Below are 13,159 nucleotides of genomic sequence, written 5' to 3' on the forward strand. Positions count from 1 at the left end.
AGGTCTTTCACGAGTGCCAAAGTTTCCTGAAATTTTGGGTAATTTTTGTTGTTGTGCTTCTGAGTAGATTACATGACGTAGATTAGCAAGGTTTCCCCTACTCTTTAACTGGCATTGACGGTAATAGATGTCCAATCATGTGGCTTTTAAAAAAGTTGAAGCTTGCTAAATGAGTTTTACACTTGTAGACATCCATTACATTTGAACTCTAATAGATTGGACGTCTAGCGTTGTCAGTGGTAGCTTATGAGTTGACGGGAATTTTGTATGTTGTATTAGCATATATATTAAGTCTTTAAAGTGGAAGTTCAGAATTTTTTACATTGTGCTTTGAGTTAGCAGGGGTTTAATTAGTCGGTGGAGTTGATTTCAACAAATTTTGTGCAGTTTGTCAGTTTTTCTGTTCGTTTCAGGGCTCCAGAGTGGCTAAACTAGCGAGAGTCAATGGTCTTATTTAAGCATGTTAATAAAAACGATATTAACAGGTCTAATATAATCAAATAAATTCAAAATGCAGATCATTGTTCTAAACTTCCATTCGGCCGAAACAATGTCACAACAAATTGCCGTAATATATTTTATTCTGCAAGACTATTTTTATTTTAGACGCGTAATGCGACCGCAATAGAGAGGAGTGCTTCGGCCACTCTTGGTCATGCTGCATTCGAGGAAGGTGGGAAGTCTCGGACTTATCCCACTCGGATGGTACCAGTTGCAAACTCAAAACGTTCCGAGCGAATGTAAATAGCAAGATGGCTAATAGTGATAGGTTGTTTTTTATTTTAGCCATTAAATTTTGGTCTTCTCGTAAGCTATCAAATAGTGGGGGAAAAAAAACGACTGTAAACTGCCCTCTGTAGTTTAGTACTATTGGCGGTCTGTTTTTTGACGGGCCATTTTGTCGAGGGACGTCAGATTGAAGAAACTTGTGAAGTCGTGGTCCTTTTTTTTTTTTTTTTTTTTTTTTTAAACGACTTTGCGACTAGAGCCTACCAGTTCGAGTGGCATTCCAATGATATTTTTACTGGTCGTTGGTTGGAAAACTCCGACTTCCCACCTTCCTCGTATGCAGCATCAGTCTACTGAGTCTTGACTGAAGACCATGCGACATGGTGAAATATGCATTTAGAGGCTGTGGAAACAGAAGAAATGGGCAAATGAAAATTTCCATAAATTCTCTAAAAAAAAACGAGGAACAATATAAACAGGGGTTACTTGCTGTTGGCAACGACATAAACACAACGGTGGAAAAAATAGCACTCCGCTCTGCAGCCTGTTCCCTGCATAGCTGCTGGATTACAAATGTTGCTGTTCATACTACAATTATTGCCATGCAATGGTAAGTTTAAAAAACTTTATCCTGAAACCATAACCAGTCCTATTGATTGTATGTGTCATCGGTGATTCTCATGCATGCATATTGTGTTTTATATTGGCATGCTAAGATGGGACCATTGACTCGCGCTAGCTTAGCCACTCCAGAGCCCTGAAACAAACAAATTACGGACAAACCACAAGGAATAATTAAACCCCCGCTAACTCGGATTAAATCTTATGTAAAAAATTCTGAACTTTCCCTTTAACTGTTGAGTCTTACAAAAAGGCAAAGTCTTGAAATACGGTTTTAACGAACAAACAAAAAAAATGCAAAGCAATTCAGTGTAATGGCAGAGAGCTGGGACAGGTTTGTTAACGTTCTGACTGCAATATGTCATTATTGGTCTTTCAAACGTATCATCTGATGTGGTTAAAATGTGGTTAAAATACATGTTCTTTTTATAATTTCTTTGCTCGAACCTGGCGGCCCACCAGGCTTATAAAACACTGAGGGTAAACTCAATTAGAATAAGACAAAATAGCAAAAAAATTTTAAAATAATGTATACAACTAATTTAAAAATACTGTGCGCCCAAAAAAATAAATAATATGAGAAAAAAATTAAAATGCCCAATGCAAAAAAAATCAAATACATTTTTTTAAACAATACTCAAAGAGTACAGAAATTAACACAATATTTTAGAAAACATATTAATTCCAAGTTGATGAAAACAGATACTTGTGAAAAAAAGACAAGTAAAAGAAAGTAAAAGAAAAACTGTAAAAGAAAGTGAAACAAAAACTACACAAATGTTACATAAAAAATACAACGATTACCCAAAAAGAATACTAAAATGATAATACCGACATATTCAGCAATATTATGATCTAATTTAAAACCTAAAATGAAATAAAATAGAAGAAAAATAAGTACAGAAATATTACACTAGAAATACACAAATATGTAGGAAAAACTAAATAACAACATTCATCTTCGGTCAGACTGGCTGCCAAAATCCGAATTTTAATCCATCGAGATGAAACTGGATAGCCTTTTTTTGTCGTCTCAACCGTCACGGAAATCTGATTTTTGCGAGAGGCAGTCAGAACACATACGAGAGGTAGTTTCATATCGATATAGACAAGATGCTTCTCAGTCTGAACAGCTCAGATTGGTTTTGACTATCTCTGACTGTCACTCTCCACTGGATGACGCTTTTGTTGCCACAGCAACCTGTCAGATTGATCAACAATGTCTGAACAGGACGGGATCTGATTTGGATACTTGCGAAAAATAGTGTGCACAGCAAGGCCGGATTCCGGGCATTAATGACGTCACCAGTCACAACAAGGCGGCGCCATATTGAAATGGGGGCAAAACACGAGTCACAGCAGTTGCTCTGTCGTGCATTGCAGTACAAACGCGTTGAACTTTTGTCTTATTTGCGGTCTTTTTTTTCCGTCGGAATGACTAAAAGTTGCCGTGTTGCGGGTTGTAACACAAGGAAGAGTTGGGAGCCGCATTTGAAGGTCTTCATTCTTCCTCGTGAGAAGAAAAGGACAAGCAAATGGCTGAAAGCAATCAATCGAGGAACAGTAAAAGAAGACCGTTTCGTGGACCATTCTCGCCAGTGGGAACCTAAATCCAGGCACATTTACGTTTGCATCCGACATTTTATTACTGGTGAGTAAACTTTTATCGTTTTTTTTGTGTGCCCCAATTAGCTGCAAGGATTCAATAGACTAGGCAGTGGTTATTATTACCGTAAAACGACAACTGGCAAAGCGTTATTTTTCTTTTGCCGTGAACCGCTCTGATCGGTCAATCGGTATATTATTCGCCTGGTGGGAATTGGTTATTTTGCCGTGACGTGTTCACAGCTAAATAACGCTTGGAGGTGAATTACCGGTTACGGCAGAAATAATCACTCCGTATATACTACCAGTTTTCTTCGTTCCACATAGTACATATTCCACGTAATTGATAAAGGTCAACTTACTGGGTGACTTTATGAGATAGTTGTAGAGTTTCCGAACTCCACTGCAGGCAATTCCTTTGGATTGTTTATCCAGCTATCAGCTGCGACTTTGTACGGGCAGATTTGCAGGCCAATACACGCTAATTTTAAGTTGTATCGCCTCTTCGCGTCTGTCGGCAGTGACTCGTGATAATAGTCATGTTTAAGACGTTTTTATGAAAAAAGACTCAAAACACAGCTGAAATATATGAATTTCAGACGTTTGTCTACGGATGTTTACCTGTGCGTGCCCCTATCTCAAAATGGCGACATGTTGCTATGCGAGATGACATCATCGTGATATCATGCCGACTGCGAGAATAAGTAGATAGATGAAAAAAAAAAAAGACCAACAAAAAAAAAATAAAATAAACCCCCCAAAAATTAATGGTAAATGGTGTTACACTTATATTAATGCAGCCTCAACGGGACACAAGCCAGTGTCCTACTTGCGCCGATCCCAAGCCCGGAGAAATGCAGAGGGTAAAAAAAAAGCCTGCATTGGGGGTGCCCCCTCAAGATTTCTTAGTGCCCAGATCCGGGCCTGGTGCACATAAATATGCATCACAAATTGCAGTTATAGTCGGAAAACGGCACACAAAAATTACTTTCAGAAAAAGTTACAAGATAAAAAAAGATAACAAAATATTACACATTATTATTATTTATACGGTAGGTAGTTATAGTAGCAGTAGTAAACAAATATAGAATAAATATGTCAAAGAAAGATGAAACCATTTATTAAAAAAAATACTAGCTAAGTAGATTAGTTAATTTTTTTCAAACCTTGACTTTGTATAGTCACCCCATCTGCTGCAGCAGGTGCCTGTATAACTAAGGTGTTTGTGTGTGTGCTATGGTGTGAAGGTGGCGCCGTGTGCCCCAACAGCAGCTCCCTGCTGGAGGTTCGCAACTGCAACGAGCACGCCTGCACCGTCTACCACTGGCAGACGGGCCCCTGGGGGCCCTGCACCGAGGACCCCTCCGCCCCCAACGCCACCTCAGCAGGGGCGTCCGCCGGTCTCGCTGGCTGCTCCCAAGGTGTCCAAACCAGGAAGGTCATGTGTGTGCGTGTCAACGTGGGACAGGTGCCCCCCAAAAAGTGAGTTCTCCTTTTGCTATATACATAAACACACACTAAAATATACCACAAAAATAATTTATTGATTCGAAATAGTTCACAAAAAAGTGATACAAATGTTATGCTGAAAAATACACAAATATTAAAAAAAAAAAAAAAAAAAAAAAAAAGTTAAAGGAAAATTTGTAAATGATAAAGGGGAAAAAAAATTAAATTACATGAATGTTACACACTCACTAGAAAATAATACGACAGTATATTAGATGAAAATGCAAAAACAGAACAAAATATGATATACTGTATATTACAATAGAAAATAAATTTAAAAAAGAACATTTCTAGAAAAATTATTTGCCCAAAAATGAATACTAAAAATAAATGGAAAATATGCAGAAAAACTCTTTATACATACATACATACATACATACATACATACATACGTACGTACGTACGTACGTACGTACGTATGTATATATATATATATATATACATACATACGTACGTACGTACGTACGTACGTACGTATGTATATATATATATATATATATATATATATATGTATATATATATATATATTGCCTTGCAAAAGTATTCGGCCCCCTTGAATCTTGCAACCTTTCGCCACATTTCAGGCTTCAAACATAAAGATATGATATTTAATTTTTTTGTCAAGAATCAACAACAAGTGGGACACAATCGTGAAGTGGAACAACATTTATTGGATAATTTAAACTTTTTTAACAAATAAAAAACTGAAAAGTGGGGCGTGCAATATTATTCGGCCCCTTTACTTTCAGTGCAGCAAACTCACTCCAGAAGTTCAGTGAGGATCTCTGAATGATCCAATGTTGTCCTAAATGACCGATGATGATAAATAGAATCCACCTGTGTGTAATCAAGTCTCCGTATAAATGCACCTGCTCTGTGATAGTCTCAGGGTTCTATTTAAAGTGCAAAGAGCATTATGAAAACCAAGGAACACACCAGGCAGGTCCGAGATACTGTTGTGGAGAAGTTTAAAGCCGGATTTGGATACAAAAAGATTTCCCAAGCTTTAAACATCTCAAGGAGCACTGTGCAAGCCATCATATTGAAATGGAAGGAGCATCAGACCACTGCAAATCTACCAAGAACCGGCCGTCCTTCCAAACTTTCTTCTCAAACAAGGAGAAAACTGATCAGAGATGCAGCCAAGAGGCCCATGATCACTCTGGATGAACTGCAGAGATCTACAGCTAAGGTGGGAGAGTCTGTCCATAGGACAACAATCAGTCGTACACTGCACAAATCTGGCCTTTATGGAAGAGTGGCAAGAAGAAAGCCATTTCTCAAAGATATCCATAAAAAGTCTCGTTTCAAGTTTGCCACAAGCCACCTGGGAGACACACCAAACATGTGGAAGAAGGTGCTCTGGTCAGATGAAACCAAAATTGAACTTTTTGGCCACAATGCAAAACGATATGTTTGGCGTAAAAGCAACACAGCTCATCACCCTGAACACACCATCCCCACTGTCAAACATGGTGGTGGCAGCATCATGGTTTGGGCCTGCTTTTCTTCAGCAGGGACAGGGAAGATGGTTAAAATTGACGGGAAGATGGATGCAGCCAAATACAGGAACATTCTGAAAGAAAACCTGTTGGTATCTGCACAAGACCTGAGACTGGGACGGAGATTTATCTTCCAACAGGACAATGATCCAAAACATAAAGCCAAATCTACAATGGAATGGTTCAAAAATAAACGTATCCAGGTGTTAGAATGGCCAAGTCAAAGTCCAGACCTGAATCCAATCGAGAATCTGTGGAAAGAGCTGAAGACTGCTGTTCACAAACACTCTCCATCCAACCTCACTGAGCTCGAGCTGTTTTGCAAGGAAGAATGGGCAAGAATGTCAGTCTCTCGATGTGCAAAACTGATAGAAACATACCCCAAGCGACTTTCAGCTGTAATTGGAGCAAAAGGAGGCGCTACAAAGTATTAACGCAAGGGGGCCGAATAATATTGCACGCCCCACTTTTCAGTTTTTTATTTGTTAAAAAAGTTTAAATTATCCAATAAATTTTGTTCCACTTCACGATTGTGTCCCACTTGTTGTTGATTCTTGACAAAAAAATTTGAATTTTATATCTTTATGTTTGAAGCCTGAAATGTGGCGAAAGGTTGCAAGGTTCAAGGGGGCCGAATACTTTTGCAAGGCACTGTATATATATATATATATATATATATATATATATATATATATGTATATATACTAGGGCTGTCAAAATTATGGTGTTAACAGGCGTTAATTAAGTTTTTACATTAATCACGTTAAAATATTTGACGCAATTAACGCAGATGCCCCGCTCAGACAGATTTAAATGACAGTACAGTGAAACGCTCACTTGTTGTGTTTTATGGAGTTTTGCCGCCCTCTGCTGGCGCTTGGGTGCGACTGATTTTATAGGCTTCAGCACCCATGAGCATTGTGTAAGTAATTATTGACATCAACAATGGCGGGCTACTAGTTTATTTTTTGATTGAAAATTTTACAAATTTGATTAAAACGAAAACAGTAAGAGGGGTTTTAATATAAAATGTCTATGACTTTTACTAACATTTTTCTTTTAAGAACTACAAGTCTTTCGATCCATGGATCGCTTTAACAGAATGTTAATAATGTTTATGCCATCTTGTTGATTTATTGTTATAATAAACAAATATAGTCCTTATGTACCGTATGTTGAATGTATATATCCATCTTGTGTCTTATCTTTCCATTCCAACAATAATTTACAGAAAAATATGGCATATTTTATAGATGGTTTGAATTGCGATTAATTGCGATTAAGTAATTTTTAAGCTGTAATTAACTCGATTAAAAATTTTAATCGTTTGATAGCCCTAAATTATACAGTATATGGCGTAAAACACTCAGGTGACTTGAAGTTCCACTCTGAGAACCCCAATTTAGCCAACTTTCAAAATTGTCCGATATGCATGTGTGATACATAATTGGAAAGCTTAAAAATCTCCATTTTCTGGGGGAACAAAAATTTTCAACAGAAATGTTTTTTTAAACGGCACAACCCTATCTGGAGGTGAGAGCACGTGAGAGCAGAATTACAGACGCCATGACTATAACGAGATATTATCGCGTACTTACCTTGTTTCGATCCGAAAACTTCGTGTAGCATGTATCACTGAGTGTCAAGACACAGCTGTGAATGGCCACAGCTGGATTTTTTTAGGGTGAAACATGGTAATATAACAAGGGTCGCAATGCAGAAATCGCAGACATCAAGGAGTGGTCGAGATTTTCTTTTTCATATATTTACCCTTTTAAACTTTTTTTTTCAATTTTTCTTTGGATCGATTATTTATCATCTAACATATTGAAGAAAATGCGACTAACAAAAAAAAAATACAATTAAGCGATAGTTATGAGGTAGATATCCGTGGCTTTTTTACAGACGCCATTTTTTTTCATTGTGACAGAAGTTGTTTAAAAGTTTAAAATATGTGAATGAATAATTAAAATTTTTTTTTTTTTTTTAAACGAAATATGAGACATTAATGAATGATTCTAAGCTAAAAGCAACAGACATTTTGAGTAATAAATATAATTAATTACCTTCGTTTTATGGCTAGGTTGAAACAAAAGCGGTTGCGCGACGTCTGTAAATGGGGGTCTTCAGGGTAAAATGGATAAATTAAAAATCGTTCGGGGGCCTAATGCGCCATGAATCTGCTATGGCAGCATATAGACATGTTGTTCTATCAAGCACAACAGTTATTTTGGCTTAAAATACAGCTGTTTATTTTAAAGAGGGTTGCAAGAGCAGTAACTGCCTTTTCAGTCTTGTCTGTGTTTTCCGCCCTATATATATATTTATATATACACTGTATAATGCATATTTAAAAATGTATGTTTGAAATGCAACATTACATATTTTTAATACAAAAAAATATACCAAACCATTAAATACACAGAATATTTTAAGTCTACAAAAAATGATTAGAAAACGTCATAAAATAATACACAAAAATTAGCGAAATGCAAAAAAAACTATAAATTCAATTTATAATACTTATTTAAAAATGTTCGAAACAACGCTGTAGTATACTAGATACAGTACTGCGAAGTTCACAAATATTAGTTTGAAAGTATTCAATTACAAAAACTAGATGAAAAAGAAAAATGTAACTATATATATATATATTTTTTTATGTTAACCAATATAATCAAAATGCAAAAAAATATTAACTTATTTACTGACAGCCATGACGGTCTTACACATTGAAGCATTCAAGCAACTGGTCAAAATAGATTGGACGTCTACCGTCGTCAATGGCAGCTAATGAGTTAAATGAGTTACAAAAAAAAATTTTTTTTAAAACAGCGACATGTTTTGTTTTTAGTGATTGAAGCAAAATAACTGAGTTGTTGACAAGGTCATTTAATTAATTAATCATGTTTAATTCAACACCTAAAAACTTAGAAACATCATTCAACTCCAAACAAGCAAAAAAATAAGAACGCCGTCGTGAGCGCTATCTCTTCTTCACAGCCACGCTCAAATAAATAAAAATCAAGCACGCGCTTTCCACCAAGCTTAATTAACTCTTGCCACTTTGTCATAATGACACTAATTAATTGGCATCGATACTTCAAGGCAATTTCACCAGCAGGCGTGTGCTAAAAAAAAATACTTGTTTTTCCTTTCCTTTTCCTTTGGATTTAAAGAAGAACTTTAAAAAATGTGTCGTTTCGATTAGCGAGTGTGTCGTTTTGACGTTTGTCCGCCTGCGCAGGTGTCCAGACGGTCCGCGTCCCAGCACAGTGCGTCCGTGCCAGCTGCCCTGCAGGAAGGATTGCATCATGACCCCTTTCAGCGAGTGGACGCCGTGCCCTGCCGCCTGTGACGCAGGTACGCCGACCAAAACAAAAAGAAATTGCTCGCTGATGATGACTCACAAAAGAAAAAACAGGCAGCGGATTTCATTAGGTTTTTTTCTTTGCTTCATTTCAGGACATCATTTTAAAAAGGTTGACTTTGATAGACTCCCAACCTGTTCGTTGAACTCTGTGTTTGTTTTACATACCTGTCAACCCAAGGCCATTGGCAATCTTACAAATAGTGGCGTATGCCCTTACAAATTGGTGACTAATCTTACAACGTTTTATATAGCGTGCAATATGAAACAAAAATAAAACTCAATTTTTAAAATAATATGAATTTATTGGTAATATTGTCACATATAGTAACCTGGTGCAATCAATATCTTCAGCTACATCATGATTACTAAAATTTAACAGTGGCTTTTGTTATAATTGTATGTAGCACTTTTGGCAACTTCTATCATGTCTTTTGATGGCTGCACTTCATCTCGCAATTCAGTTTGACTTGAAGGTAGTTTGTTAGTGTGTCCAATTATAAATTAAAAAGGTCAATTGATAAAATTAACTTACCAATGCAATCTTTGAGTCAGGGAATATTTCTTTTGCTAAGTCTGAGAAGTGATCAGCAATAGTAGCAGGCAAATTGTGTTTGGCAACAAATTGGCAGAATAAAATCTCCGCTTTCGTCACTTTTCATTCTGCAGACTCCATCTTTATGACCAGTGTTGTTAATCTTACTTTTAAAAAGTAATTAATTACAGTTACAAATTACTTCTCCCAAGAAGTTAATTGCGTTAGTAACATAGTTACCTGAATGCAAGAGTAATTAGTTACTTGGCAAAGTAACTGGTGTTACCTTTCATGGTTTTTTTTTTTCATTTAAAAAAAAAACAAAAAAACAAAAAAAAACATAGTAACCTTTGCTATCTTTGGAAGTCATTTAATGTTGTGAATAAACTGTTAAAGTTGTTAAAATTGCTCCCGTTTTGCATTAGTTCCCTTCTGTCTACTTTTGACATGTGAAAGTTTTAAAACGGTTTCATTATTGAAAGATAAATCAGCAAAATCTTGACTTGAATCTAAGAGTATTTTGGATAAAAGGTTACTTAGGTTCACTAGGAAGGTTCACTACAACAGAGCCTTTCTGAGAAGTCTACTGCTTTAAGATGGTGGCTGTTTACCAACGCCGGCAAGTGTATCATTTCGCATCTAGTTCATATACATGGGATATCTAGCGTAGCATCATGTGGGCGTAGTTTGTAGTCTGTCGGCCATAGGTGGATCTACTATTCAGGCGAAGTAGACGATCGCCTTAGGCCCCCAACCAGTAGGGGGCCCCCAACCAGCTGCCCTTGCCCCAACGAGCAACGGCTTGGGCCACCGGAGCCAGCAGCACCAACAACTATTCGTCATGTATAATTATGTCAGCATACCAAACAAACAAATAACAAAACAAAAAAGAAAGCCATTTGAATGCTGCATTTAAATTCTACCCCCCCCCGACACGCGCACTACAATGGACTGTTCCACGACAACGGACTGAGTATCAGTCGCTGAGCTTTATTTAACGCCGTTTAGCATCGCTTAGCTCCGCTTAGCTGTTCATTAGCTTCACTTAGTTCTCCCGCAGTTTTCACGCCATTAAGCTCGCTATTTTTACAGCTCACTTTCTACTTTGCACGTCGGCTATCGTTTATTTCGAACACATGAGGAAATGTGCTCTCCATGAGAGTTAAAATGCAGTGATGGAGAAGTTGAGAACAGAGCTCTAATGCCTCTTTTAACTTTCTTCTTCTTCTTCGCACCGAACATAAAATACACGACAGCACACCCAGTGGCGAAACAATGTAGTACAGTTCCAATCAGTCATACAATAACACTCAACAGCTGGTTAACAGCAAAAGCACGTCATGTTCGTCATATAAATAAGGATTTCTGGAGTTAATGCCACATACTTCAGAATTAATATTATAATATGTTGAGTAAATACTACATAATACAGATTCTACACTAAGAATAGCTTTCAAATGACACTCTTCATGACAAATATGATTGGCAATGAATGATTATTATAATTATTATACTACTTTTATATATAGTAGTATAATACAATAATATTGCTAGAATTTTTTTTTAAGAATTGAATAATGTTGGAAAGGCAAAGTCAGTGTTCTGAATCTGTTTACTTTCCATTCTTTTGTATTAGTAAATGCTATCAGCATTTAACCTCATTGTTTATTTGTGATTAATTATTATTTTCATGATTATTTGTACTTTAATAAAGACTTTAAGTGTTCCAAAATAGTTTTGTGAATTAATAAGCATCAACAAAAATTTCATTGCTAAATTAGTAAAAAAAAGAAAATTATTGGATTAGTCGATTAATCGTAAAACTAGTCGGCTGACTAATCAGGAGAAAATTTGTCGTTTAGGACAAGCCCTAGTGTACCAGAACATATTCCCTCCACACCCTTCTCACCTTTTTAAACCCTGACCCATGAAGAGGGCCCCTGGATATGTTCGCCTTAGGCCCCAAAATTGCCAAGTCCGCCACTGCTGTCTGCTACAGTCAGGAGCCAACTCGCCTAGCATTGCGTTTGCAACGGCGTCACAACTCCCTCTCCCGCTCTTCTTTCTCAGTGTCTCTGACTTTTCCCGCGTCATTCAACCAAAGTAGTAACGCATAGTAACGCACATTGTCTCGTTGCCGAAACGGTGACAAAATCCAGAGAAAAAAAAACGTAATGCACGAAAAACGTTTGAACTTAGAGCGTACACATTTAAAAATCAGTGCTCACTAGTACAAATTACGCCCAAACCGTACAACTTCACAGGTATGGTTTTATGTAGGGCTGTCCCAAACGACTATTTTGCTCCCGATTAGTCAGCAGACTTTTTTTAACGATTAGTCGACGATTCTAATTTTTTTTTCCAATTTTTTTTTTTCACTAATCTAGCAATTCAATTTTTATTGATGATTTTTAATTCACAATTTTGGAACACTTAAATTCTTAAAGTACATATAAATTGTCCCAGTATGAGACTTTGATGGTATGATATGTCACGCAAGAATGTCACGGTTTCACGGTATCACGGGATTACAATTAAAGCTTTAAAACCTTGTTTCGATCCAAAACCTGTGTCACATGTATCAGTGAGTGTCAAGACACAGCTGTGAATGGCCACAGCTGGATATTTTGGAGATTTTATGGGTGAAACATGGTAATATAACAAGGGTCGCGATGCTGAAATCGCAGACAACAAGGAGTGGTCGAGATTTTCATTTTCATATATTTACCCTTTTAAACGTTTTTTTTTTTTTTTCCTTCAATTTTTCTTTGTTTGGATCGATTATTTATCATCTAACATATCGGGGAAAATGCGACAATAACAAAAAAAAAAATACAATTTAGCGATAGTTATGAGGTAGATATCTGTGACTTTTTTTCCATTTCATTTTTTTTTTCATTGTGACGTAATTTGTGTAAAAGTTTAAAATATGCAAGTGAATAATTTTTTGAAGTCGTATTTGACATCAATTAATGATGCTAAGCTAAAAATGACACATTTTGAATAATATAATTACTTACCTTGTTTTCATGGTTGGAACAAAAACGGTTGCGCGACGTCTGTAAACGTGGGTTTCCAGGGTAAAACGGGCAAATTAAAAATAGTTCGGGGGCTTAATGCGCCATAAATCTGCTATGGCAGCATATAGACATTTTGTTCTATCAAACACAACAGTTCTTTTGGCTTAAAATACAGCAGTTTATTTTAAAGAAGAGTGCAAGAGCAGAAACTGCTTTTTCAATCTTGTCTGTGTTCTCCGCCATATATAAAAACATGTCAATCGATTGT

The 13,159-nt window shown here is 36.6% G+C and overlaps 1 protein-coding gene across 1 annotated transcript in view; it reads left to right on the top strand.

Moving 5' to 3' along the window:
* thsd7ab (thrombospondin, type I, domain containing 7Ab) overlaps window positions 1-13,159 on the top strand; it is a 303,730-nt gene that overhangs the window by 165,519 nt on the left and 125,052 nt on the right. The window contains exons 8-9 of the mRNA XM_057834514.1: window positions 4,203-4,437; window positions 9,214-9,329. Of these exons, the coding sequence (XP_057690497.1) occupies window positions 4,203-4,437; window positions 9,214-9,329 (351 nt within the window). The remainder of the gene's footprint in view (window positions 1-4,202; window positions 4,438-9,213; window positions 9,330-13,159) is intronic.

This window comes from Corythoichthys intestinalis, chromosome 4 (assembly GCF_030265065.1).
Source record: "Corythoichthys intestinalis isolate RoL2023-P3 chromosome 4, ASM3026506v1, whole genome shotgun sequence".
In the NCBI taxonomy this organism is placed as follows: domain Eukaryota; kingdom Metazoa; phylum Chordata; class Actinopteri; order Syngnathiformes; family Syngnathidae; genus Corythoichthys; species Corythoichthys intestinalis.